General features: G+C 35.1%; 1 protein-coding gene across 1 annotated transcript in view; it reads right to left on the bottom strand.

Moving 5' to 3' along the window:
- Positions 1-904: 904 nt before the first annotated feature.
- TRHDE (thyrotropin releasing hormone degrading enzyme) overlaps positions 905-23,919 on the bottom strand; it is a 362,338-nt gene continuing 339,323 nt past the window's right edge. Inside the window, exons 16-19 of the mRNA XM_028091339.2 lie at positions 9,371-9,538; positions 8,711-8,851; positions 6,149-6,230; positions 905-1,048 (exon numbers count right to left, since the gene is read on the bottom strand). Of these exons, the coding sequence (XP_027947140.1) occupies positions 905-1,048; positions 6,149-6,230; positions 8,711-8,851; positions 9,371-9,538 (535 nt within the window). The remainder of the gene's footprint in view (positions 1,049-6,148; positions 6,231-8,710; positions 8,852-9,370; positions 9,539-23,919) is intronic.

The following is a 23,919-nucleotide window of genomic DNA, read 5'->3' as shown; positions in this document are numbered from 1 at the left end:
TTTTTATGTAGTAGAATAGACTGTTGTTCAGGAAATAGATAAAAAAATCTATAACAGTTGAGAAATTTAGTCAGGAAATTGTCAGGAAGGAGAGTGTTGAGATAAATTCTTTTCAGCCTTTTCAAAGTTTGCATAAGTTTATAAAAAGAGATAAAGTTTCTTTGATCAGAAGCAATTCTTTGCAGAAGTGCAGTGTACAACGTACTATATACATATAGGGCTTCCCTCTGTACATATACATATGCATACACTGTCTATATGACTTTTTAAACATACACACAGCTGTAACTCGAAGAAAATGAGTTAGCAACACAGTCATCATTGCAAGACAATCCAAATGCTGAAAGAAGTGATAATGATCACTTAAAGGACTATTTCACCTCCCACATTGCCCAGGACTAAAAATAGAATTCCTTTATAGTTTTTCTTTCATTGCAACACTGATTGTCATAGATAATCTTTGTGCTTATGTATAATGCCCATCCTGGATGTAACATACATTCACATATGACGTCAGACAGTTTAAATAAGCATGCTGAACACAGGCAGGACCATACAATCATGCACAAAATATTCTGAATATGTTTTTCCAAACTGACTGCAACATCAACATGCATCACTATCATATTTGGTCCTGTACAGCAAGGAATGTACAGCTGAAGCCATCATGGCTAGTTTCACTTGCAAGAGTTTCTTTAGAGAAGAACACCCAGTAGAGAAACAAAACAGAATGAATGAAACAAACAAAAAATCTCCCAAAACCAAAAATTAAAAAAAAAAAAAAATTTCCTCCCACACGTTAACGCTGAAAATCTGGCCATTTTCCACATAGCACATTTTCCTCATTCCATAGAAAACAGGTCTTCTCCCAAAATTTGGAGTTGAATTGTTTATAAGAGAGATTTTAGTGTCTCAGAGCTTTTCCTAACCATTGGAAAAGCTCATCTTGATAAAGCATTTTCCAGCGCACGTTGGCTTCGACAGTTTCCACAGCTCTCAAGAAAGAGGCAGCAGCTACTCCATTGTAGTTCTTCATGAAGTTCTTCAGCTGGAAAGAAACATTTTTGAAGGGTAAATATGCATGTCTCACACTCCTGTCAAGCATGTATAAGCTAGACAGTATGTGAAACAAAGTGCCACAGTCACTGCAGAAGGCATATTTAATATGGGAAGCAAGCTCACTAACGAAATACAATACCACAAATTGCATCCATTAGGTGCAAGGTAGTTTCTTTTGGAACTGGAAGGAAAAAAAGAGTAGACATTACAGTTTCAAGAGCTCCAAATTCAGCTTTTTGTTTCATAAGTAAATATTAAAATAGACATATTTATCTTTTCATAATAGGTTGAGGGGACTGTGGCCAAGGCTAGTTCTAATTACAAAGCATATCCAATGTACAGATAGCCTTAAAAACTGAAGATAAGGATTAAAGTTCCCTCTTTGTTGGTAGAGATCCAACTCTTCTTCCTCTTCTCCAAATAAGTAGCATAAGGGCTTGACACTATCTTTGGTAGGAAGGGATTACCAGTTATTGGGTGGTGGAAAGAAAGTAATGATGCTATGAAAACTGGATGATTAATGACATTTCAACTGCCCAAGTGACTCAACTTAGAAAGAATGAAGGAAAGCTAAGCGTGGATTCATTTAGCTAGATACTTTGAGCACTTAATTAAAATAATTTACAATTTTAAAATGCTTTGCTATTATTTTTCTGGATATAAGATTTTCTCTAGAGAGTTTGCATATTCTGGGAATGCTCAGGGATTTTGTTTCAAGATTAAATTTAGCAGTTTTTCTTTCTGACTGTTATGTCTTAAGAAACTGGCAACCAACCAACAATCGCAATGCTAATAGGCAAATGTGAAAAATCAACTTGCAACACAGAAACATTAGTGGTGTAATTAGTGTGGGTGTGATTCATCACATGGTGGGTGCCACATGGAGGATATGCCAGGAGGGAAATGTAGTGCATCCAGATTGACTCAGGAGCAGGGAGTATGAGGGGAGGGGCATTTAAATTGGACTCTTTAATACCTTTCTGAGTTAATCTAGACATTGGTTCATTGGTAGCTTGGTTTGTTTATGACAGTGTTACTTTGATTACATGATACTCATGGGTTTTCTCAAAGTTTTTCCTCTCCTTTTCTATAAAGTCCCATGCCCCCTGCAGCATTATCAATGGATAATTATATCTCAGAGCTATATCCTTTATAAGACTTCAAAATCACTATGCTTTGATAAAACATGTAAAATATCCAATATATAACAAAGATTTATTGATGCTATCCTGAAAAGTGATTTGACATTTTACCAGATTTATACAAACTAAGAGGGAGAAGGGAAGACATGGGAGCTTATTGAATGTCTTCAATATTCCAGGCACTGTGCCACACACATATGTCCATTACAGGCACAAAGATATTAAAAGGAAGTCTAGTGGAAACACTGAATCATATTTTTAAACTTTAACTGATTAATCCAATAATTCATATATATTTATACGTTTGGACTCATTCATTCTATATTCCTAAAGCAACAAGTAATACATTATGATCTATGTCTTGAATTGTTTTAATACAAAAGTATGGTATCTTACAGCATACGTGTGTATATACATTTGTACATTACAGTGGAATTCTTTACATAATATATGTCAATCAGGAAAAAAATCATATTTACTCCTCTTAAAATATATTCTGCATTATTACATACTTTCCTCGGCAGTACTAAACATGCCAGATAGTGATAAATGACCCTTTGGCAACTTTGACTCTGCAGCATGCTCTTGGCCCCTTGAGGAGAGAGACAGCAAGCCAGCCTGAACACATGAAGCAAAATGCTTAAGTCCTCCTCAAAGGCAAACTATGGGTTTGAATATGAATGTGTTATTGACACAAAGACAGTAGGTCAGATTATCCTGCGAGAGAACCATCAACAACAAATGTAAGTGGTGGGTCCCCAGGGATTCATTTCTTAAATCACTATTTAAGTGCACTAAATACTTGCCTCATGAGCTCAGAGAGCCTGAGGTGACTTGTATGGATCTTGGGAGTAACTTATTCGTCAGAACGTATATGGCCCACTTTCCATAGTTGGCACATATTGATTTTATGCCCAGATTCCTCTGTAGCTCTTCTGTCAAACATGCGGTTAGAGCAGCTATCTAACAGGTCCTGGGGGGTGTGATCATAGCACCTTCCTGACCCCTTGCCTGACTTCAGAGGCCCTGGGTAGATGGAAGGGAATTGGCATTCCAGTTTGCTTATTTCTGCAGCTCTTTGGTAGATTTTCTGCTGTTATTAGCTTTTATTACTGTGTTTCCTAAATATTTATGCCATCTTATGCTTTTATTTGAAAATGTTGCAAGTTTAGACATTTTTATAAAATAGCATTTAGTAAGATGTCAGAGTTGTTTGTGCTTCCTGTTCTTAGCATAAAATTTCTAGACATGTTTGTTAATTTCTCCATTAGAAGACATTTTCAGGTTTAAAAAGAAAACTCTGATTTTAGGGTACCCTAGATCCTAAATATCACAGAATAAATTATTTGTAGAGTAAATGGCAAAACCTAATATACACTCAGTAACCATATAAATGAATTGAATTAGCAATTGCCCTATTATGAGGTTTATATTTTCAACATTAAAACTGTAAATGGGATGTCTGTGATGCACAGGATCTATGTTCCTCCACAACAGGGTTGTAGATTAGGCTCAAGAAGAAAAAAAAAAAAAAAAACAAGGGCTGGAGAGAATTGCTTAACAGACATTAGTATGAAAAACTGGCAAAGGGCCTCTGCAGCTCCCTCAGGTTGTACTTCCATTAGTTTAAAATTAAGGAAATAACACACTGTTTCATAGAGAAATAGTGTTCAAATGGCTAGAGCCATGTAATTAGAAGGAAATTACCAGTTTCAGGTACTAGAATGCAGTTTCAGGGAAGGGACCCTGCAACAATGGGCTGATGGGGATCATTAACATCTCAACTGAGTTTTCAGAATTCACAAAGATGTTAATTCCCTTTTGATCTATATATACTCTTGAAAATAAGAATATGCCTCCATCCAAAGGGAGCGCATTGGGTTTTCTGCTTGTGAGGCTCATGGTTATAGAAGGATGAATCTGGAATTTCCTCACCCCCTTTATATTAATGGCGGCGGATCCCTTCATGACACGGCCACTTGTACTGACTTTCTAGTTTGACAACTGCCCTCTGAGGCTTTTCCATACTTTCATTATCGCATCATTGTTTTAACGATTGGGGACCGCTGTTGTGGAGTGGGATGGGAGTTTGCTTTGTATTCCTCACACATGCCACAGAGAGATGGTATTGTGAAGTTAGCCGCTCCGCAGGTAATGGAATAAAAGCCCAGCTCAGTTTCAGGTTTGAAACTGCACTTTTCATTACAAGAACATTTCAAATGACAATTAAATCAAGTGGAAAAATATTAAAAATATGTGTGAAGTAAGTAAGACAAAATGGCAGCATAGGATAAAATCAAATAAATATCCCTTTAAAAGATGTTTTCCCAGGGCCTGGGTATACCTGAAGCAAGGAAAGTGTGAAAGATAGACAAGAGTTTGAGGAAGAGGAAAAGGGAGTGGGTACAGGAGAGAGGCAGCAGGAAAGGGGGCAAAGGCAGGGAGAAGACAGGAGAAGGAAGGGAGCTACAAGGGAGGTGGGGAAGGGAAGGGTGGAAGCGATTTTTCACTTCTGTGTTCACTTCAGTGGCTTCACAGGTTGTGACTAAATGAGTCTTTTACTCACTGATTCCTGAATGTAAAATCAAGAAATTAAAAGTACTTCATTTAAATACAGAGAAAATTGGAAGCAATCATTCATTTAATTGTTCTTTCATTCTGTTTCATATGGATATGAAAGAAGTCCTTCTCATTTAGCTTCCTTTATTAAAAAAAATTTAGTAAAGCATGGGCTGGGGCTTTCAGAACCAAATCCTTTCGGGTTGGGAATACACAGCAGGGATAAAAATTGAATTTCAAATCATTTCAATCAGAGACTTAGCTTAGCTCATTCTGTGTAAGAACCCAAGTTAGTGCATGAGAGATGATCATACAACATTGGGCAGTATTAGATGTTAAGGATGGTGCCAGGGTTGATGCTTCCGGGGAAATGCTGCTCAATATGATTAGCTCTGGGTCACAGCCTCAGGCGTTCCGTCGGCGAGAGCGGAGGAAGCCATGATTCTCAAGACCAAATATATAAAATATATTTATAATGGAGTCGAGCAGCAGACAAAAAAGTGATAGATGGTTGAAGCCCAGCTCATCTGAATCACCTAAAAGCATCTATATTTTTTCCTCCCTCCTACATACTTACCCCTCCACATTTCACGCCCATCTCTTTTACAAATGTGAGTTAATGGTCAAAAAAAAATTATTTCCAGAGAAATAAACCAGAGAAAAAACTATTAATCTCATTATATATTGCCAGATACATTCTCTTTCATACATATGAATTCATTCCGTTGAACAGACTAGATAGCATGAAGCATTATCATCACACCTAGTGACCCACTCCCTGTATTGGCCTGATCATGAAGCAAGGAGACTTAAGTTCTATATCTTAACACCAGCCCTGATCTTTTGTACCCAAATACTGAGTCATTGTGACAGGATGGGTCTGTCATTTCTAGGATCCTAAGCTGGGTTCACATCATCAGCCGAGGAGTAGCTGATTGGATCAAAGAGATCTGGAGTGGATTTGAGAATCATTATATTCAAACATCTCTCAAAGGCATTTTATGCTTGTTTGTTTTTTAGATTTTATTTACTTATTTGAGAGAGAGAGCACTCACATGGTCAGAGGGCGAGGGAGAGGGACAAGTAGACTCTGCACTGAGTGCACAGAGCACTAAGAGGGGATCTCAAGACTCAGATCATGACCTGAGCCAAAACCAAGAGTCAGATGCTCAACCTACTGAGCCACCCAGGAGCCCCAAGGGCATTTAATGTTAAATATAACAGAAATAATTTTGCAAATAACGAATTAAGTCAAGTCTTTAGCATGAACGTGTGTTTTTTTTTAAGAAATGGATATGAATCTGTTGGAAAAAAATGGTTAAAGTGAATGTATAATTTCATATATTTATAAAAGAAAAACATTAGAACTCATATATTAAAATATTTACCTCTTTGAGTTCACCTTCAGTATTAAGAAATTCTGTAACTCCACTAATGAGTTTGGAATTCATAAATAATGCCTCTCCATACCTGAAAAGATAAAAAAAAAGTCTTGATGTTAATATAGGAAGTAATTTAAGAAATACTACTCTATAGATTTTTTTAGAATCGTTTTCAAGGGCTCCATTTGACCAATGTTATCTTGTTGCCATTAAGATCTCTGAACATTTCAAGGCCATTTCTCCAGGGAGCCAGGGAGGTGCAAAGAGCTGTGACTGCAGAATACCATCAGATGCCCCCTGATTTAGCTCAAAATGCTTGAGAGAGGTCTAAGGTGCAGTAAATTGAAAAAAAAAAAAAGGAACCTCTAAAGTTAGATTTAGGAATTACTATTATATTTTCAATCCAAGGACTGAGGGAGAAATATTTTAAAACTTTCTACTTTAAACAACTTAGTTCACTATGAGGAAAAAAAATCCCAACAAAGGAAACAGAAGTGTAATACAAACTTGGGCATTATCAGTATGTCAGACAGATCCTTTGGTCTGGTGACTCATAACTGACATTGGCATTCTTTTTCATGCTTAGAAACTGAGCCAAATTTCTTTAGAAATGCTCCCCAAATATTAGTATGTTTTCATGTAGGCATTAAATTAAAATATTGAGTTGTTCACTTGGATTGCATAATCCTTGTACCACAGACATAAATTCTTGACTCATGACCCACAGTAAGGAACAATTTGTATCGGTGAGTTGGAGAGGTTTCTCATTTTACTGACTTATCTCTGTAGTGCTAAGGATACCTGTCACAGGCTACCATAACCTTAGAATTAAGAAAAGTACACTAAAAAAGATTCTGAGGTTTTGGAAGCAAAGGCTCAGCCCCCATTATAAGAGGTTTTCTAATGCTGCCCTTACAGTATTGTGGCCCCTTTCTTTTAGGACTTGTTAAATTGCCAATATTTCAAGCCTAATTGTTATATATGGCAAGGGGGTACATGTGGTTTTCCAAGTCTCTGGCTTGAGCAATTGGTGGATGGCCATATTATTTACTGGGGAAAGGAAGACAAGAGGATGATGATAGATTTAGCTTTGCAGGTACACCTCAGTAGGAGGGTCCAAACAGGCAACTGTCCATCATAGGGTGAAGCTTAGACAAAATGTTTGAGTAAGAGATCTAGATTTGGGGGCAACTGAAACAATTGAGTGATTGGAGTAGTTGGCAACTAAAAACAGGGAGAATCTGCAGGCAGGAAATAAGGAGTACCTTGGATAGCACCTCCATGAACTCCAGTGTTCAAGGAGTGACAGAGGAGTAGGAGCAGATGAAGAAGACAGTCCTATTTGTCAAGATAAACACTTCCATATCTGTAGATATACTGAAATCTCAACCTTTCTACCTTTCGGATGGAGACCATGGAGTCTCAATAAGACAAAATAAGCATACCAGGAACCAAACATTTTTTGGTTGGAACTAAACTATACCTGCACTATGCTGAACTCTGATAGACAAAACCACTTCCTAAGGAGACTGTGCATTGGCAGATATTTGACACTTTTTTAAAGTGAAATGTTCATATATATTAATTTCACCTGGTATCTGACTATTCACTATATTAGGGGTACATGAGAGCAAAGCAAGTTCTAATCTTCCAATCATTCCAATTTCTGAGCTGCAAATACAAAAAAGCCAATATGTCTTCTAGGAATATCAGTGCTTTCTGACAATGAAATGCCTGTAGATAGAATTGTGCTTTAACAGGACACATCCATTCAAATTGAACCCATTATTCAAGGGCGACTGAGAAAGCTACACCTTAAAAACATAAAGTTTACACACCAGGTTTTAAGAGACAGAACAAGAGGTCTGTTCACTGTTTGGGGACATTTAAGTTTGAGAACACGGAGCATCTACAGGCTCTATAATAAATTTAATTTTAAAATGCCATAGAGATTATCAGAGTAATAAATCAACATTCATTATAATATATTTAAATACATAATGAAACATTTTCTTAAATTGAGGCTGAAGAATTCTCACCATGAAACAAGATGTCTCAGGAATGCATTCTATTGCAACTAGAGTTATACAATGATTCAAATGTTCCTTCTCTATATCTTGGTTTTATTTCAGGTGTTTTATATTTATATTTAGAGAAAATTTAAAACAATTCTGCCGAGGTCAAATTTTCTTGTTATATAATATAATAATTATATCTGATTTATAAATCATTTTTTCTACAACACATTTAGAATATAGTTTTAAGATATTTCTTCAACCTTAGACAGCTTAATAGATTTTCCACAAAAGTTGTACTGCTAAAACTTTTTACTCCCACATTTCCATATATAATCACAGTTTTTAATCTTTATTACACGAATAATGTCATAGAATCATTAAAATAATTCTGAGTTTCACAGAAGTAGCAACACCCAACTTGGCTGACTATTTTAAAATCTAATTCTATTATCTGGACCTTGGTTTTAACACAAAAAGTTGGGCCTTTATCTCTCCTATGTCATCTTTAATTTACTCATTCAAGTTTGAATGACTGAACTCTTATTTCTACCTGGTATTTAATATCTTCCATTTATCTCTGAAAAACTTCCAGGCAAGGTCTCGGCCATGTGGATTTCGAGCGACATGGATTATCACATCAATTGCATCTTGATCTAACACCACCTCAGAATTCAGTGATAGATTCAGAAGCCTTTAAGGACAGAATTGTAGAAAAACTTTTAGCCCAATAACTTAAACATTTTTATAAAATTATAAAAATTACATGCATTAATTTGCCATATTCTTTAAAAGAACAGTCCTGTGTAAACTACTAATACAACTTAGCAACAGAACAATTTTCTATTTATAAAAGGGGGAAGAGCAAATTCATAACATTTTAATTAGCTCATTAATTAAGTTTTGAAAAAAATCTTGCGGGTGAAGAAATCACAATTTTGTTCTGATGCTATCAACTCACTTTAAAAAAATCTTTATAGTAAACACTTCCTTTTTCAATGAAATATTGTCCTACAATTTAGTGAGAAACAAAGGTACCTCTTTCAATTCAATTACCTTTAGTCATGTCAACATGGCAGTTTTCCTTAGCTATAGAAGATACATCTTAGAGTAACTAGTATATATTTGAGGAAATAAAATCAAGTTCAGTGTAGTTTGATTAACAGAGAGTACTCTCATTACACAAATAAATTTAGAAAATTAATTGACCCACCTATTTAATAAGTTCCTGTCATCACTGCAAGTTAAGGCTTCCAATAATATTTTCTTCTCAGAAACTGCTGTGGTGGAGTGGAATTTCATCCATATGAATTCCCAGACATCCTCATCTAGTAGTGAAACTCCTGTACAGTAGACGATGTCTCTAACATTCAGTGGTATTCTAAAGAAGCAACCCATGTTGGTTTTCTGTTAATTAAAAGCTTCACAGCATTGAAACTAAAGACAGATGCTGATTTACTACAGTCAGTTTGTTTTTTTTTATTTTTTTAAAGATTTTATTTATTTGAGAGAGAGAGAGAGAGAGAGAAACAGCATGAGAGGGGAGAGGGTCAGAGGGAGAAGCAGGCTCCCCGCTGAGCAAGGAGCCTGATGTGGGACTCCATCCCAGGACTCCAGGATCATGACCTGAGCCGAAGGCAGTCACTTAACCAACTGAACCACCCAGGAGCCCCTACAGTCAGTTTTTAAAAAAGATGATTTTGTTGATTAGATTTTACCTGAAAGAGAATAATACTATATAGTAACAATATTCAAAAATATTGGCAATTGAATGATGTAAAATAATGTATTTTGAATGCAAGTTTTATTTCTACTCTTGAAACTATATTTAAAAAATCACGGGACGTCTGGGTGGCTCAGTCAGTTAAGCCTCTGCCTTCAGGGTCCTGGGATCTAGCCCTACATCGGGCTCCCTGCTCAGCTGGGAGCCTGCTTCTCCCTCTGCCTCTGCCGCTCCCCCTGCTGCTCCCCCTGCTTGTGATCTCTCTCTCTCTCCCTCTCTCTCTGTCAAATAAATAAATAAAATCTTTAAAAAAAATCAGAACACAAAGGCTTAAAAAAACAATGCAAACAGGATGCTTTATATTTCCATCAACATTAATACACTTACCAACCAAACATTTTCTCTCATAATTGGGAGACCCAAGAATGACAAGAAAGCACAGGCTGAAGAGACTAATTTGAATAAAACAAACATTTTCTCCTAAAATCATAGACAAGTCTCCCTAAAATTAGTTTTCTCAAATAGGTCTTCACATTTTGGAACCTAGAAGATTACCGATAGAGATAATAAACAGATAAAACATAAAGTAATAAATTTTGAGAAAGTAGAAATTTCTTTTTCCCTACATTTATAAAAGTGACTATAAAAATAGACCAAATTTGACTTGGACTCCAAAATAAATATTACGGTGGGAAACTGTGAGTGGATTTAATTACTCTTGACTATTTATAAGTTGTAAATGCTCATGTTTACTTTACCATAGCAATTTTTTACTAAATATTGTTCTCTCAAGTCTCAGAATATATCCCACATTTTAAAAACCAAATTCTCCGAAAGAACACTAGAATACTTACAAAAAGTCAAAGAATACATGTCTGCTTTGTGTTATATTCAGTGATCTACTATTTAAATTTCTCACTTATAATTTGAATTTGGCTGATTAAGAGGTGTTTTCTCTGGGTAGCAAGATAAAATAATCTCTTCTAAAGATTTAGGACCTTGATTGATGGTTAAAACACTGCTATGGTTGAAGGGGTATTTAGAAAACAGGAGGAAGTGTCTGAATGACCACCAGTAAGATAAGCTTCATCTCATTCTGTTAAGCAGCTAAGTAGGGCTACACTCAGAATATTGAGGATTGTGTTTCAGGATACCACAATGCTTATATTTGCTAGAAGTATCATACAAAATTAATTGTTCCCAGAAATGCCTAAAACTATATTATTCTGTCTCTTCCTAGAAGTAATTTGGAGTGTTTGGAAAAAAGTTACTTTAACCTTGCTAACTGAAGCCTTTTTTCTTTGTGGTATTAGAAGGCAAGCACTCTGTTTGTTTTGTTTTTAAAGGAACACAGACATCAGAAGAAACCAGCCAAGAACTTCAGAAAACATTGCTACCACGTTCAATCATGGTAGATAGGATACAGGATTACAAATATGCTTCCATCCTTATTAACTATAATAAAAATTTAAGAAACCTCGTCTTTCTCTAAATCAACAACTAGAAAAAAGGATGAGTCTTTTCTACCAAATATTATAGGCTACAGAGCAAAACACTGTATAATTGTTATGACTTTGGCCAAGAGATCAACAGAAACATTTGCAAGAAAAAACAATAAAATGTCTACTGAAATCATCAGCTCATAAATCAATGTATATTTTCTTTTTTCTCAATATATATTTTCTTAATGTTACACCTAATAGAAAGTCATTAAGCTATTAATATACTAAAGAGAATATAGGGAGAGAGCCCATTGAATTAGGTTTTTTACTGCCTATGAAATCCATCTCCAATATCAATGGTTTCAAGTAGAAAAAGCATACAGAAATATAGAAAATGCAAAAAAAAAGGTATTAACTATATTCCTTAGAAATAACTTGACTGCCATATATCAGAGTCACTAGCAATAGCCCATATTTTGTTATTCAGTAGATGTTGCTGGCTGATGCAGAACTGTGTAAGATGCACATACGAATGAATAAATGGACTGGCCCATCCAAAGCCCTGGGCGCTGGCTAGAGGAGCACGAGAAGCAGGAAATAGCAATTCTGTGCAATACCATGTTCCAGGTTACACATTTTATTTAGTCTATATAATATCATGATATCTGCATTATAAACTTCTTTTTGCAGGAGAGGGAACTCTGTTCTCAGAGAGAATATTTTGCACTATCACCACTATACAGTAAACTGAGATCCAGGATGATCTGTACATAAAAGTCTTTCCCATTTTTATCAGCTTAGAGATGGCTATGACAACAGAAGTATGATACATTGTTTTCTAATTAGTGGTAGTCATCAGAGTAATATGGACACATCCAACTTACCATGCTCTCAGTGCTGAACTGGCCACAGGGTCCCGCTAACCTTTTTTTTTAAGTTAATTTTCTAATACACAGTTAAATCAGTCTCTTTGAGAAATATTCAATATGGGCAAGACTGGATTTCCAACAGTAAGTATCCATGGTCCCCACCAGCACTGAAGCGATACTTGTTAAAATGCAGCCTCTGGGCGAGCATAAGGACATAGGTGAGCAGTGTACTTAAGGAACTGCTCTATGGCAATCTGGTCATACATACAGCACAGAGAAAAAAATCTTAAAAGGGCACTCAGTAATAAAATGCTGGATAAAATGACAGACCCCCCTGAAGGAATCTAGCAAAAGTTATCCTGGGCAAAGGAGGCCTTTAAAAGCAAAGCTGCCCAGAATAGGGGCAGATTCTGGATCTCAAGCTGCAGTCCCAAACCAAGAGAGAGACCCCATAATTTGGATTTGCTCTGCCAGAAGCTGCAGGTCAACTTTTCAGCCTTATCAGCAGCTGTCCCTCTGTGCATAGCAGATGTATCAAATTTGATTACTATAAAAATGAGACACACATATGTTTACATATATAACTTCAAGCCTGTGGATGGGCCATTGAAAAACCGCCCTCGGTCTCAATTGCAAATCTCCAAACTCTCAAGAAAGAAATAGCTCTATTAGCAGATGCCATGCGAATGTGCTACTTTCGGTTCACAGGTCTCCTTCGAAGGGCAAGGACAGAGCTGATTAACCGGAGAATACCGCTCTGATTTTTCGAGCATCTCTTCCCACGGCATCCACTCCTCAACTTCCTTACCCACCCACCAACTAAGGAGTCAGTGGATAGTTCACAACATTATTGTCCTCATTGCTGAAAATAAAACAAGACTGGTGAGCACTGAATTTGCTAAGGGCCTTGGTTCCCAATGACTTCCATTGTTAATGAAGCCCCTTTTGTTGCTAAATTTGTAAAGATGTTCTAATAACATTTTAGCAAAATGATTGCTCCGGGGACAGTTTAAGATCTCTTTGTACAAACCAAAGTCATTAAGGAACAAATGAAAAAGCTCATTTGTTTGGAAAGCATGGGCTGAAAACCCCACAGAACCCAAGGACCCATAGTTATGAGCAGTACAAATGAGTTTTGCGAGATTCTTGGTATCAGGATTACAGGGAGGCATGGCCCCTTCTCATGGACATGGAAGTTGTTTATAAGAATGTGAATATCCCATGGTCATTTCTTTTAAACTGCTGCCTCAGAAATAAATCTTTTAATGGAATTTTATTACCTAGAGAAGGAAAGCTGTGCTTATTTTTCTCTCTGTGTAGTAATCCATATACAGGACCAGGAAGCTAGTCTCTCCTATCCGCCTTCGTAGGAGATGAACGGAGGAATGCTTAGCCAAAAGGAAGTGTCTATCTTCTCAAGGAAAGAAATTTATTTTAGAAAATTATTTGATGCAGAAAATTATTACCTAATTAGTGTAACTTGTACTATAGTTTTTATTCTATTCTCATTTTAAATAGGCTCATGACAAAGTTCATTTGTATTGTAAAAGTTTTGAAAGCAAAACAGTTTCGAAATTGTAACAGTTGTCATCTTGAAATAATCTATTTTGTATTTTGGTGATATGTTGAACCTTTTTTTACTTTGCCAAAAGCAAATGCATGAAAATGAAATGCTTTCGGGTAGAAGTTAAAAAAATTTAGTAGGTAGAAAAATAGAGGGATTTTAAAAATTTAGAAAAATCTAGAAAATTTTTTTTACTGAGTTAAATAATGATGGTGAAATGGGACTAGTATTTTAAATCTTAGTAAATTGGTATTTTAGTTATTAAATGGAAGTTTGTGAAGTAGGTTGATAAATTAACAGACAAATTTCTGAAGATTTTGCTATAAAAATTTTCTTTGTTGTAGGTGTTTTTTAAGTTAAAAAAATCAGGACACATCTAAAATAACAATAAGGGACCTGTTTAAGATATAAATAGCAACAGAGAATATGTCATAGATTAATATTTAATGATATGATAAAATACATTATTTAATATGATGAACTGTATTATTAAGGATGAACATAACATACATAATACGACTATATTAAGTGAAAAAATGTGTATATTAGAAAGAAAGACTAAAAGAAAAAACAAGAGAATATTAACATTTGCGTCTGGGTTGAGGGATTACAGTTAACTAGTCTTTCTTTTTTTAATTCACATATTTCAAATTTAATCATTTAATAAATTTGACAATTACTTTGGAAATAAGTAAATGTATAATTACATTTATAAAGACAAAATTCTATTACTATTAGAGTAAAACATATTCCAATATAGAAAAACATTGTTGAATAATATGTAGAAACAATTCTGATGATACAGTTAAAATATCTCCCAGGGGAAATTATACAGGCCAAAGGAAAAAAAGTCATACTATTTTAAAATATAAATTTTGATGCTTAATCATGGTAGGGGTCTATTTTTAAGCAGGTTCTCAGTAGACCTAATTTGGCCAATAAATGCCTCTAGGACCGGGCGAGTCAAGGTCATTGCTTTGGGTTTCATTTTTCATCCTAATTGGACAGGGCTAAAGTACATGAGTTCTCAAGTCCCTTCCTGCTCTGTTAGTACAAGATTCTTTTCATTAGCAGTTGTATTAACATTGAAATGCGGATTTAATTATTTTCAAAGATAATGAAAAAAATTTCTCAAATCACTAGCCTCTCTCAGAGCACCTATTTCTTTCAGTGGCACTACACATTAATTTGGCCTGTGGCCTACCGTTTAATTAATTTTAATTAATTTGCAGTTAATTAATTCATTTGAAAGATCATTCGTCTAATCTAAAAGTTAAAAGACAGCTTTGGTTGAGGCTTCCTCATCAATACTCTAAATCTTGTTTGACCTTATAAGTACTAGTACTCTTACTTCTTTCAGGGCAATCGTTGACTTTAAAATATCAGACTGAAAAATAACCCGCATTTACGAAGGTTGACCCTCTTCATAGTATGCCCTACTGCTATCATTCTTTGTCCCTTGGCTGCTCCCAAGAAAGCTATCTTGAATAAAACTTAAAGCTGTTTAGAAAGAACATCTGATCTTTTGCACCTAAGCAGCAGTTTCCTCATCTGGAAAATGGGGAAAACCATTCCTTACAAGGTTATTACAATGATTAAATGAGCACAGTGCTTGGTACATATCTGGAGCTCAGTATGGGCATTATCTAAATGCCATGCATAGCCAAGTACAGGGTATGTAGAAAACTGTCTCAGTTTGTAGTAAGGATATTCCTCCTCATTATTTTTATTACTGTTATTAGTAGTATGAAGTGGCAACAAATATCTCCATATTTCCCAAAAGAGTACAGGACTAGAAAGAAAGAAAGTTTTCAGACAACCTCACTATAGGTGAATGAGTAATTATAAAAATCATGACTGGCAATACATTAAGGCATTATAATAAAACATAGTTTTATAATCCCACCTAACTTCACCAGTATACTTGTCAATCAAACATACCACTGAATCCATATCAAAACCCTGGCACCCAGAAGCAGTACTATTTCATAGTATCTCTACAAGGCCCCTAGCAAAGAATCCCAGGTGAAGTGTGCATCAGGGACCTTTGGAAAGAACACTGGGCTGCAGTGCTCTGGGCTGGGCACCTGTGGCGAAGCAGCTGGGGCTGCTCTTTTTCCAGAGACTTCTCTCACTTGTGTCCACACCATGCCCGCTCATTCCCACCGAAACTTAAGCATAACAAAAGGGACACTAAAACCTCGGAACAAAGGAAAAGGCAGTTCAAAGCCAGTCTTTGTGGCCCTTTGGACCTCAAAACTTAGAGGTGGATCCACCAAGAGGATAACAGACCAACTATATTTAAAATTACTGTGTTCTGGGGCGCCTGGGTGGCTCAGTCATTAAGTGTCTGCTCTCGGCTCAGGTCATGATCCCAGGGTCCTGGGATCGAGCCCCGCATCAGGCTCCCTGCTCAGTGGGAAGCCTGCTTCTCCCTCTCCACTCCCCCTGCGTGTGTTTCCTCTCTCCCTGTACCTCTCTCTATCAAATAAAAAAAAAAAAATCTTAAAAAAAGATGTTTAAAAAAAATTAAAAAATAAAATTACTGTGTTCTGAAATGTTCAATACCTCTTTATGTTTGAGTCTTGCATATTTGCAAAGAGGCATATGCCGCTCTTTCCATATGAAAGGAAAAAGGATGGTTGAAGGGGGGCTCACTTAACTGTTACTATACAGAGTTTATCAAAAGATTATATTTTAAGATAACAGCACTCTTTTTAAATGGCTTTTATAATTAAAATAATTGTACTTTAAAAGAGACATTTACTTTACTTAAGCTGAAATAATTTACATGACATTACATTTTAAACTTTTAAGTCCCATGTATAAAATAGCTATTATTGCTACTGGGTAGGAAGGAAGAGGGATGATGAGGGTAAATATTTAGGTTATAAGATCACTTTATAAAATATAATTGCTAAAGCACAAAAACTTAAGAACCCAGGTGGCCCAGACAACATTACCAAGAACAGGATAAAAAGAAGGAGACATCAAAGAAAAGGTAGAAAGAAAGAACACAAGTGAGAAATATTCACAGAGGCCAAAACATTCAGCATGATGATGACAAAGACAGGCAATGACAAAAACCCACAAAAAGGTAACAGAAAACAAGCAAACAAACAAAAATTAGAGAATTCGTGACTGGACTTGTTTAAACTGTTTCTTTGTCCCGGATTTTAACCACTCACTCCACTGAAAAGCCTAGGACATTGTTATTTAACATTTCACAACTCAGAACCATTATGACATCCAGAATCAATTATATCCATGAGAGCTCAAAAAAATCAAACTGCTTTATAACAAAGGTAGAAAAATTAAGCTATCTCTGATGACTCACTCTGAAACAGTGAGCAGCAGGTTGCTAGTATAAATAGTTCTAAGAGCATAGCATCATTTAAAACTTAAGAGGTATACAGTTGTAGTAGATGTTGTGAAATAGATGATAAATTGCCCTATTTATAGATGCCTGTGTTAGAGATGAGATTGTTTCCTGATTACCAGGTGCCCATTATCCATGGCTTCTCAAGGAACCTGCTCTGTCTTAATCTGTGATATTTAAGTTTCTTTCATTGGGCTCTGGCCATAGCACTGTAAAGCCAAGTGCCACCTGGGATAAGAAGTCTAAACTTACATACATATGATTGTGATGTCTGAATCACAATAATTAGGAATCTGTATGTTAACTATGAAGACACAAGATGATGATGGAAACCACACATTAGAAACATCAGCAATCCATAAGCTCTGTGCTCATTCAAATCATGACCCAGGACTGAGTGTTTATAAAAACCCCACTGGATGATATTGGGCTCCACCTTGACAAATAATTCTTATTGCCCAGGCATAATTTATAGCAACATTCATTGTCTTTTGTATTCTTTGTAGAAAGGTTGAAAATTACAGAGATTTATTGTACCATCAAAATACTACTTTTATAAATGGGAGGGCCTGTGCAAATGTGGTTTACTTTCTTTCCTAATGCACTGTCAAGGTCACTGAGGTTAACAAGGCTGTTTCTCCAGCCTGGGAAGAATCAACTATGGCAATTTAGTTAATTTTTTTAGGCATAACTACTAAGCTGTCATGGGTAGGCAATAAGTAATGTGTCTTTCTCAATAGCAAGGGCCCCAACTAAAAATAGATTTTACTTTGGCCAAAGTAAATTTTACAACATGTAATTCTGTGGGTTTTCAGAGATTTAACTGGCAGATTCATTACACACAAAAAAACACTGTACTTTTTAAAATAGAGAAGTATTCTTATTCATATCAAATCCTAGATGTTCTATGGTTTCATTTTGACCCTCCTGTGAAAAAGCAGTGAAATCCACGGTAAACTTCATACATGTGTGTGTGCGCTTTAAGGTATAAGGATAGATATAATAAAATTTGATAATTAAAAATAGTTAAAAATAATTTATTCCTATTAAAAAAGGTAACAGAAAATTATTGGGGAAAAAACCCCAACAATCAGTGTTCTGGAGGAAAGGGGAATGGCAAGAGTGGATGACAAAGTTACAAAATAAGGCAAAAGGCATATTTTGCATTGGCAAAGGATAAATCTAAGAAACACACATATCTTAAAAAGTCACCACAAATTTTATGATTTTCTGAAATAACAAATGTATATTTGCACATATACATGTAACTGGCAGGTACTAGCTGTAGCATCGATGTGTATGACAAGAACAGAAAGCAGAATATATATTAGATAACCTGTGCTCTATATTGCAGAATAAAATAAGCAGTGTTTATGTATATATGAAAATAAAATAGAAGTCACGTGAATTTTTTCTATTTGATTTTTTAATTATAAAAAGAATCTCAAATCATGAAAAAGAAAAAAAGAAGAGACTCTTTCAAAATATTTAGAAGGGATCCTAAAACATGAGCATGGGTTCTTTGCTGTGAATTTTAGGGGATATCTCTACATAATTATTCTATTTTCATAGCACTGACCACCCCATATATTTTTTTACACATTTACAAAAATAATTTTATGAACACTGATGATAGTTTTGTCTGAATTTTGGGACGACTAAGAACTGTCTTCTCAGTATCTCATTCTTGATGAAAATCTTAAGAGCAGGAAGAAGTCAGTGGAAGTTAAAAGTTGAACTTGCTATCTGTAGCGTCCCTTGATATTCCATCAAAGAAAGAAAAACAATGCAAAATGTTGATCATAAACGAAGTTTTGAATAGGAAGCAGAGGCTAAAGGTGTGCGTATTAGTTTACTAGAGCTGCCATAACAAAGTACCACAAACTGGATGGCTTAAAACAACAGAAATCTCTTCTCTCACAGTTCCTATAGCTAGAAGTCTAAAATCAGGGGTGTCAGTGGGATTGCTTTCTTCTGGAGGCTCTGCAGAATCTGTTCTATGCCTCTCTTTTAGCTCCCGTGCCTCCAGCAATCCTTGGCATTCCTTGGTTTGCAAACCCATTACTTCAATTTCTACCTCTGTCTTCACATGAGTTTCTCTCCGTGTCTCTCTGTGCCTTCTTTTCTGTCTCTTATGAGTACCATCACCACTGGATTTAGGGCTTACCCTAAATCCATGTGAGCTCATTGCAAAGACCCTATTTCCAAATAAGGTCATATTCACAGATAGTGTTTAGGATTTAGACATATCTTTTGGAGGCCACTATTCAACCCACAACAGTGTGCATGCACTTTTATTTTTCTTGTTATTGCCAAGAAGTTACAAGTCATCCAAGTTCTTTCTCACTTTTAGATATTTTAAGATATATATACATATATGTGAATACATATATATATCACAAAATATAAAATATATATATCATAAAACAGTATTTGATGCTTGTAGAGCATTTTCCATCAACATTATCACAATATTAAGTAAATATTATAACACTATCATTAGAAAGCCTAACATGAATTATTTTCATTTTCATTTTGAGCTAGAATGAATTACATGTATAGAATCAGTCCTAAGTCTTAATCACAAGGGGGAGAAATAAACAAAAAGGAAATGTTGCTAATGTTGCTGAATCTTCTCAGTGTTTATATTATTTTTGGAAAATGTGGAGGAAATTTCTTCTTTATGGTGGTTGGTAGCAGTTGTCATAAACCTGAATCTGAATCTATTACTATAATCCACTCTCTGTGAGTAAGTAAAAATGTTTTGGAAACTGCAAATATTTTTGTTGGTTCTCCAGCTCTGGCTTAGTAAATACTAGTGATCACTACTGTGAGTGAATCAACATTGCTCCCTGTGTTGCCCATGGAAATCCATATTCACTTAGCACTTGTACTGTGACAAACAGTCAGGCAGTTAAAATAGAGCTATTCTATAAGTAATCAATAAGCATATCTTTTGATAGATGGCACAAAAGTTCAATAACATTATGCTTGAAGTTGGTATAATATCAGGCAAACAATACTAGCATGATAGGAAAATGACTATTGGCAGAAATGGGGGAAAAACCAATTATATTGAAAAGAAAAACAATTTAAAAAATTAAATCAAGTCACCTTCAAAAGCATGTTTCTGTAAAAATTAAAATAACTTAAAAAAATACTATTGACTATTTGCTTCTATGCATGGCTGTAATAGAATTTAAAAAAAATGTCAGGAAAAAGAAAACAAGTGTAGGATTATTTCTGCCTTTTAAATTAGAATATAAAATTGTTAGTGTATTTAGATTAGAAACTAAATATGACTATATGAAAATGAATAAAAATATGCACTTACTGAAGTTATATTAGCTCTTGAGGCAATTAAACTCCCTGCTACACCAAGAAGTAAATTAAAAAAATACATCCAGATTAGTTAGTCCCTCAAGTAGGTCATTTAGTCAAATATTTATCTCATGATGGACTGAACTAAGCCAGCATGTATTGAATTCTCCAAATGGCAAGGAAAAGTGGAACTCTCGGTGTGATTCTAGAGAAGCTTTGGGAGAAGAGAGATAATAAAGCCCTCTTCTGTACACAGGTGTAGCCATTACTTGAGGACTCTTAATAGATGACCTCTACTTCCACAAATGGTAAATCACATAGGATTACTGATTATGAACGAGATTTCTAGTTTGACAAAGGAATTCACAATTGGATTAATTCAGATAGCAAGCACACTTACTACACTTCATATATTATTTTTCTTCTACATAGGTTTTCCAAAACACTTTTGTTTGGTAACATACTCTAATTTAGAAGAACAATTTCCTAAAGCATAATCAGTTAACTGGGATTGTTGCTCTTCTCAGCAAATAAAAACAAAACAAACATGATTAACTGGAAAAAAAATTGCAAGACTTGCAGAGGATGTCCTTGGGTTAGTACAGTTGCTGCCCAAACAGTGACGGTTTTGGAAAGTACCAAGACTTTAATCTTGAGAAATGATGTTGAGGAAGAAGGCCATTCCTGTACCCTGTTTCTTTTGGGTAACATCTCTCTCTGCCTGATGAATGTGTATTTGTCCCGTAGGCCTCAGGTCAGTTGTCACTCTGCAAGAATGTCAACTCACTGATAGGTCAAATTGTCCTTTTCTTAGAAATCTCCCTTCTGGCTTCTCAATACAGTTAAAATCTTAAAGTGTTTGTATGACATCTGATTAGTCTCAGTCTATCCCACTGGACTGTAAGCTCCAGGAAGGCAGAAACTGTCCTTTTGTTCATCACTGGATCTCTGGTGTCTTTTAGTACGATGCCTGAGATGCAGCAGAGGCTCAAGATATATTTAGCACATGAATCAAATAGTGTACAAGTCTGAAATAATATTGATTGGATTAAGGAGATATATTACTATGGAAAAAATGTGCAATACTACTTTATTTTAGAAATGAAGCTGAAAGCTAAAAACCAAGTCAACTATTAACCAGATATTCCATTATCCAAAGGTGGACTGAGGAACGTAGCCCTGTAATACTGCATGGGTCACAGTGAGGGAGGAGGGGTGTGGCATATTAAATATGTATTAGCTTTGAAGAACTACAGAGGGATAAATTGATAAGAGGTTAATGGTAGTGATGATTTTGATGGTAATTGTGAATTATTCCAGAGGTTCTCATACCACTTTCTGCTTTAAATATTTTCATGAGCAACTTTTAAATCTCTGTGCTAGGGTTACACAGGCAACAATTCATAACCAGGTAACTGGCCGTTAACTACTGAAATATACAAGTCCTAGGGCAGAAAGATGATGGAAGGGAAGTGACTACCTGTTGTTTTATTTTCGAAGTATATGATAAAAGTGAAAAATATGTGTGCTCAAATTTTGCATTGGGGAAAACTAGCCAAAATACTTTTTTTAAAATCAGCATTACAAACATTTAAGTAGGTAATTCACTATATTTTTCCCCTCAGCTCAATGGGTCTGTTACGAAGAATGTTCAGGGTAGCATTTGCATGAAGTTCTCTATTAACCAGTGCCCCAACTGTGGACAGTAAAAAATAAGGCAAACAATGACAGTACATGATGCTGTGCTATCTCACATGCAAGCAAAAACGTAAATGACTAAAAGCACAGGTCAATCAATCTTGAGCTACTTAACATAGTCTACTGAGAATAGGACTACCTTTTACAGCATCCTCCCTAAACTCTTAGAAATTAAAAATGAAATAATTTCTAATATTCTGATAAAAAAAGAAAGGTTTCTAGGCCAGGTGTTAGTTAAGAGTTAAAGAGGATATAGAACTTGACTTGTAAAAGCAGGTTTGGTTTAATGTAGAAAAATAATTCTTTGAGTTAAATTTTTAAATACGTATGAGAAAATCATAAAAACTATTCTGAAACTAAGATATAAACTGCCTATTTCGCAAGGTAAAATAGTGTAGAAATAGTGGGATTTTTTTAAGGAGAGATAAGTTTTAAGAATTGTACGGGTTCCTGGGGACATATTTATAAGAATAAATTCCAGGCATATTTTTACCCTATCCACTGTTTTCAGATATTTGTATCTATAGATAGATCTCTAACTTCAAATAGATAAAATTCTTTGCCTTCATAGTGAAAAGGATTAATAATAAATTTAAAAATATGAACATTGGTAGAGGGAATAAAACAACTTTCAGAAGACACCATAAATGTTGAGCTTCAAGGGCTACAACTCATGTCTGGATGATACCCAGCTATTCAAAATTGTGATTTCTCAATTCTTCACCTTTGCTCTCCTTATGTTACATTCTCCCCCTAAACATTCTAATCTATCACTCATTCCTTCCATTTCTACCCACCTCCTAGTGTCATGACTTTCCTTATCCCCAGAGATAGGTGCTCCTAACTCTGGGGGTAAGCAAAGATTTCTTAAAGAATACCTAAGGATATGGGTACGTTTATAGCAATCAAGTTCCACATTCTAAACTTTCATATGGATACTTCTCTTTTCATAAAAACCCTTCTCCCACTTTCCTTCATTTTCCAGGAGAAAGGTATATTTCTCTTGAACTCATCTTGCATCTTCCGAGGGTACATTGTACTGCAATATCAAATAAAAATTCTAAATATTGGTGTTGATATCTAGAAAATGAGTTTTCAATTTTTTAAATTCTTTGCTTCCATCAAAATTGAAGAAGGGTCTAATCAAGTTGTCAGGTAATAATTTAAAAATTTTGGTGATAGATTACTATGTAATTTTCAGCATAACACTTGGAAAAACAAAAGAACTGGGTCACACTGCTGTAACAAAACACCTCCCATTCCTATCTATTTATTTTTATGTATAAAGTTTCTCAGTACTTTAACATAAAAATCAAATAGAATTGATGGTGAAACTTTTTTCATTCTAGCAGTGGGTAGTATTTGTGAATATATAAACTGGTTCAGGAAAAAGACCAATCTCAATTTTAACATTCATATTTAACAATTTTTATGTTTGGAAATTACAGAGTTTGCCATGTATTTATGTTGATCAATTATATACAAGTAATCACTGTAATAAAAACTCAATTTTGAAAAAAAGTAACATAGGATTTTATGACACGAAAAAATTATGTGCGTATATGTCTGTATGTGTTGTACGTATATATTTCCTATTGCAGAAAACTATGATAGGGTGATCCAAAAAGGATTATCTAGCAAAGATAAGGTAGAATACAATTTGGGGGAGGAGAAAATAATAATATAAAATTTGTGGCTGTTAAGTAAAAACATAAATTATATTTTTAAATGGCTAATGGGGGTATTAAAGTAGCTAGGGTGTTTCA

The sequence above is a fragment of the Eumetopias jubatus genome, unplaced genomic scaffold (assembly GCF_037043125.1).
Source record: "Eumetopias jubatus isolate StellerSeaLion01/CBP00866 unplaced genomic scaffold, mEumJub1_p1.0 scaffold_8, whole genome shotgun sequence".
Lineage (NCBI taxonomy): Eukaryota > Metazoa > Chordata > Mammalia > Carnivora > Otariidae > Eumetopias > Eumetopias jubatus.
The sequence above is the reverse complement of the archived record's forward strand: the minus strand, read 5'-3'. Positions and strand labels throughout refer to the sequence as shown.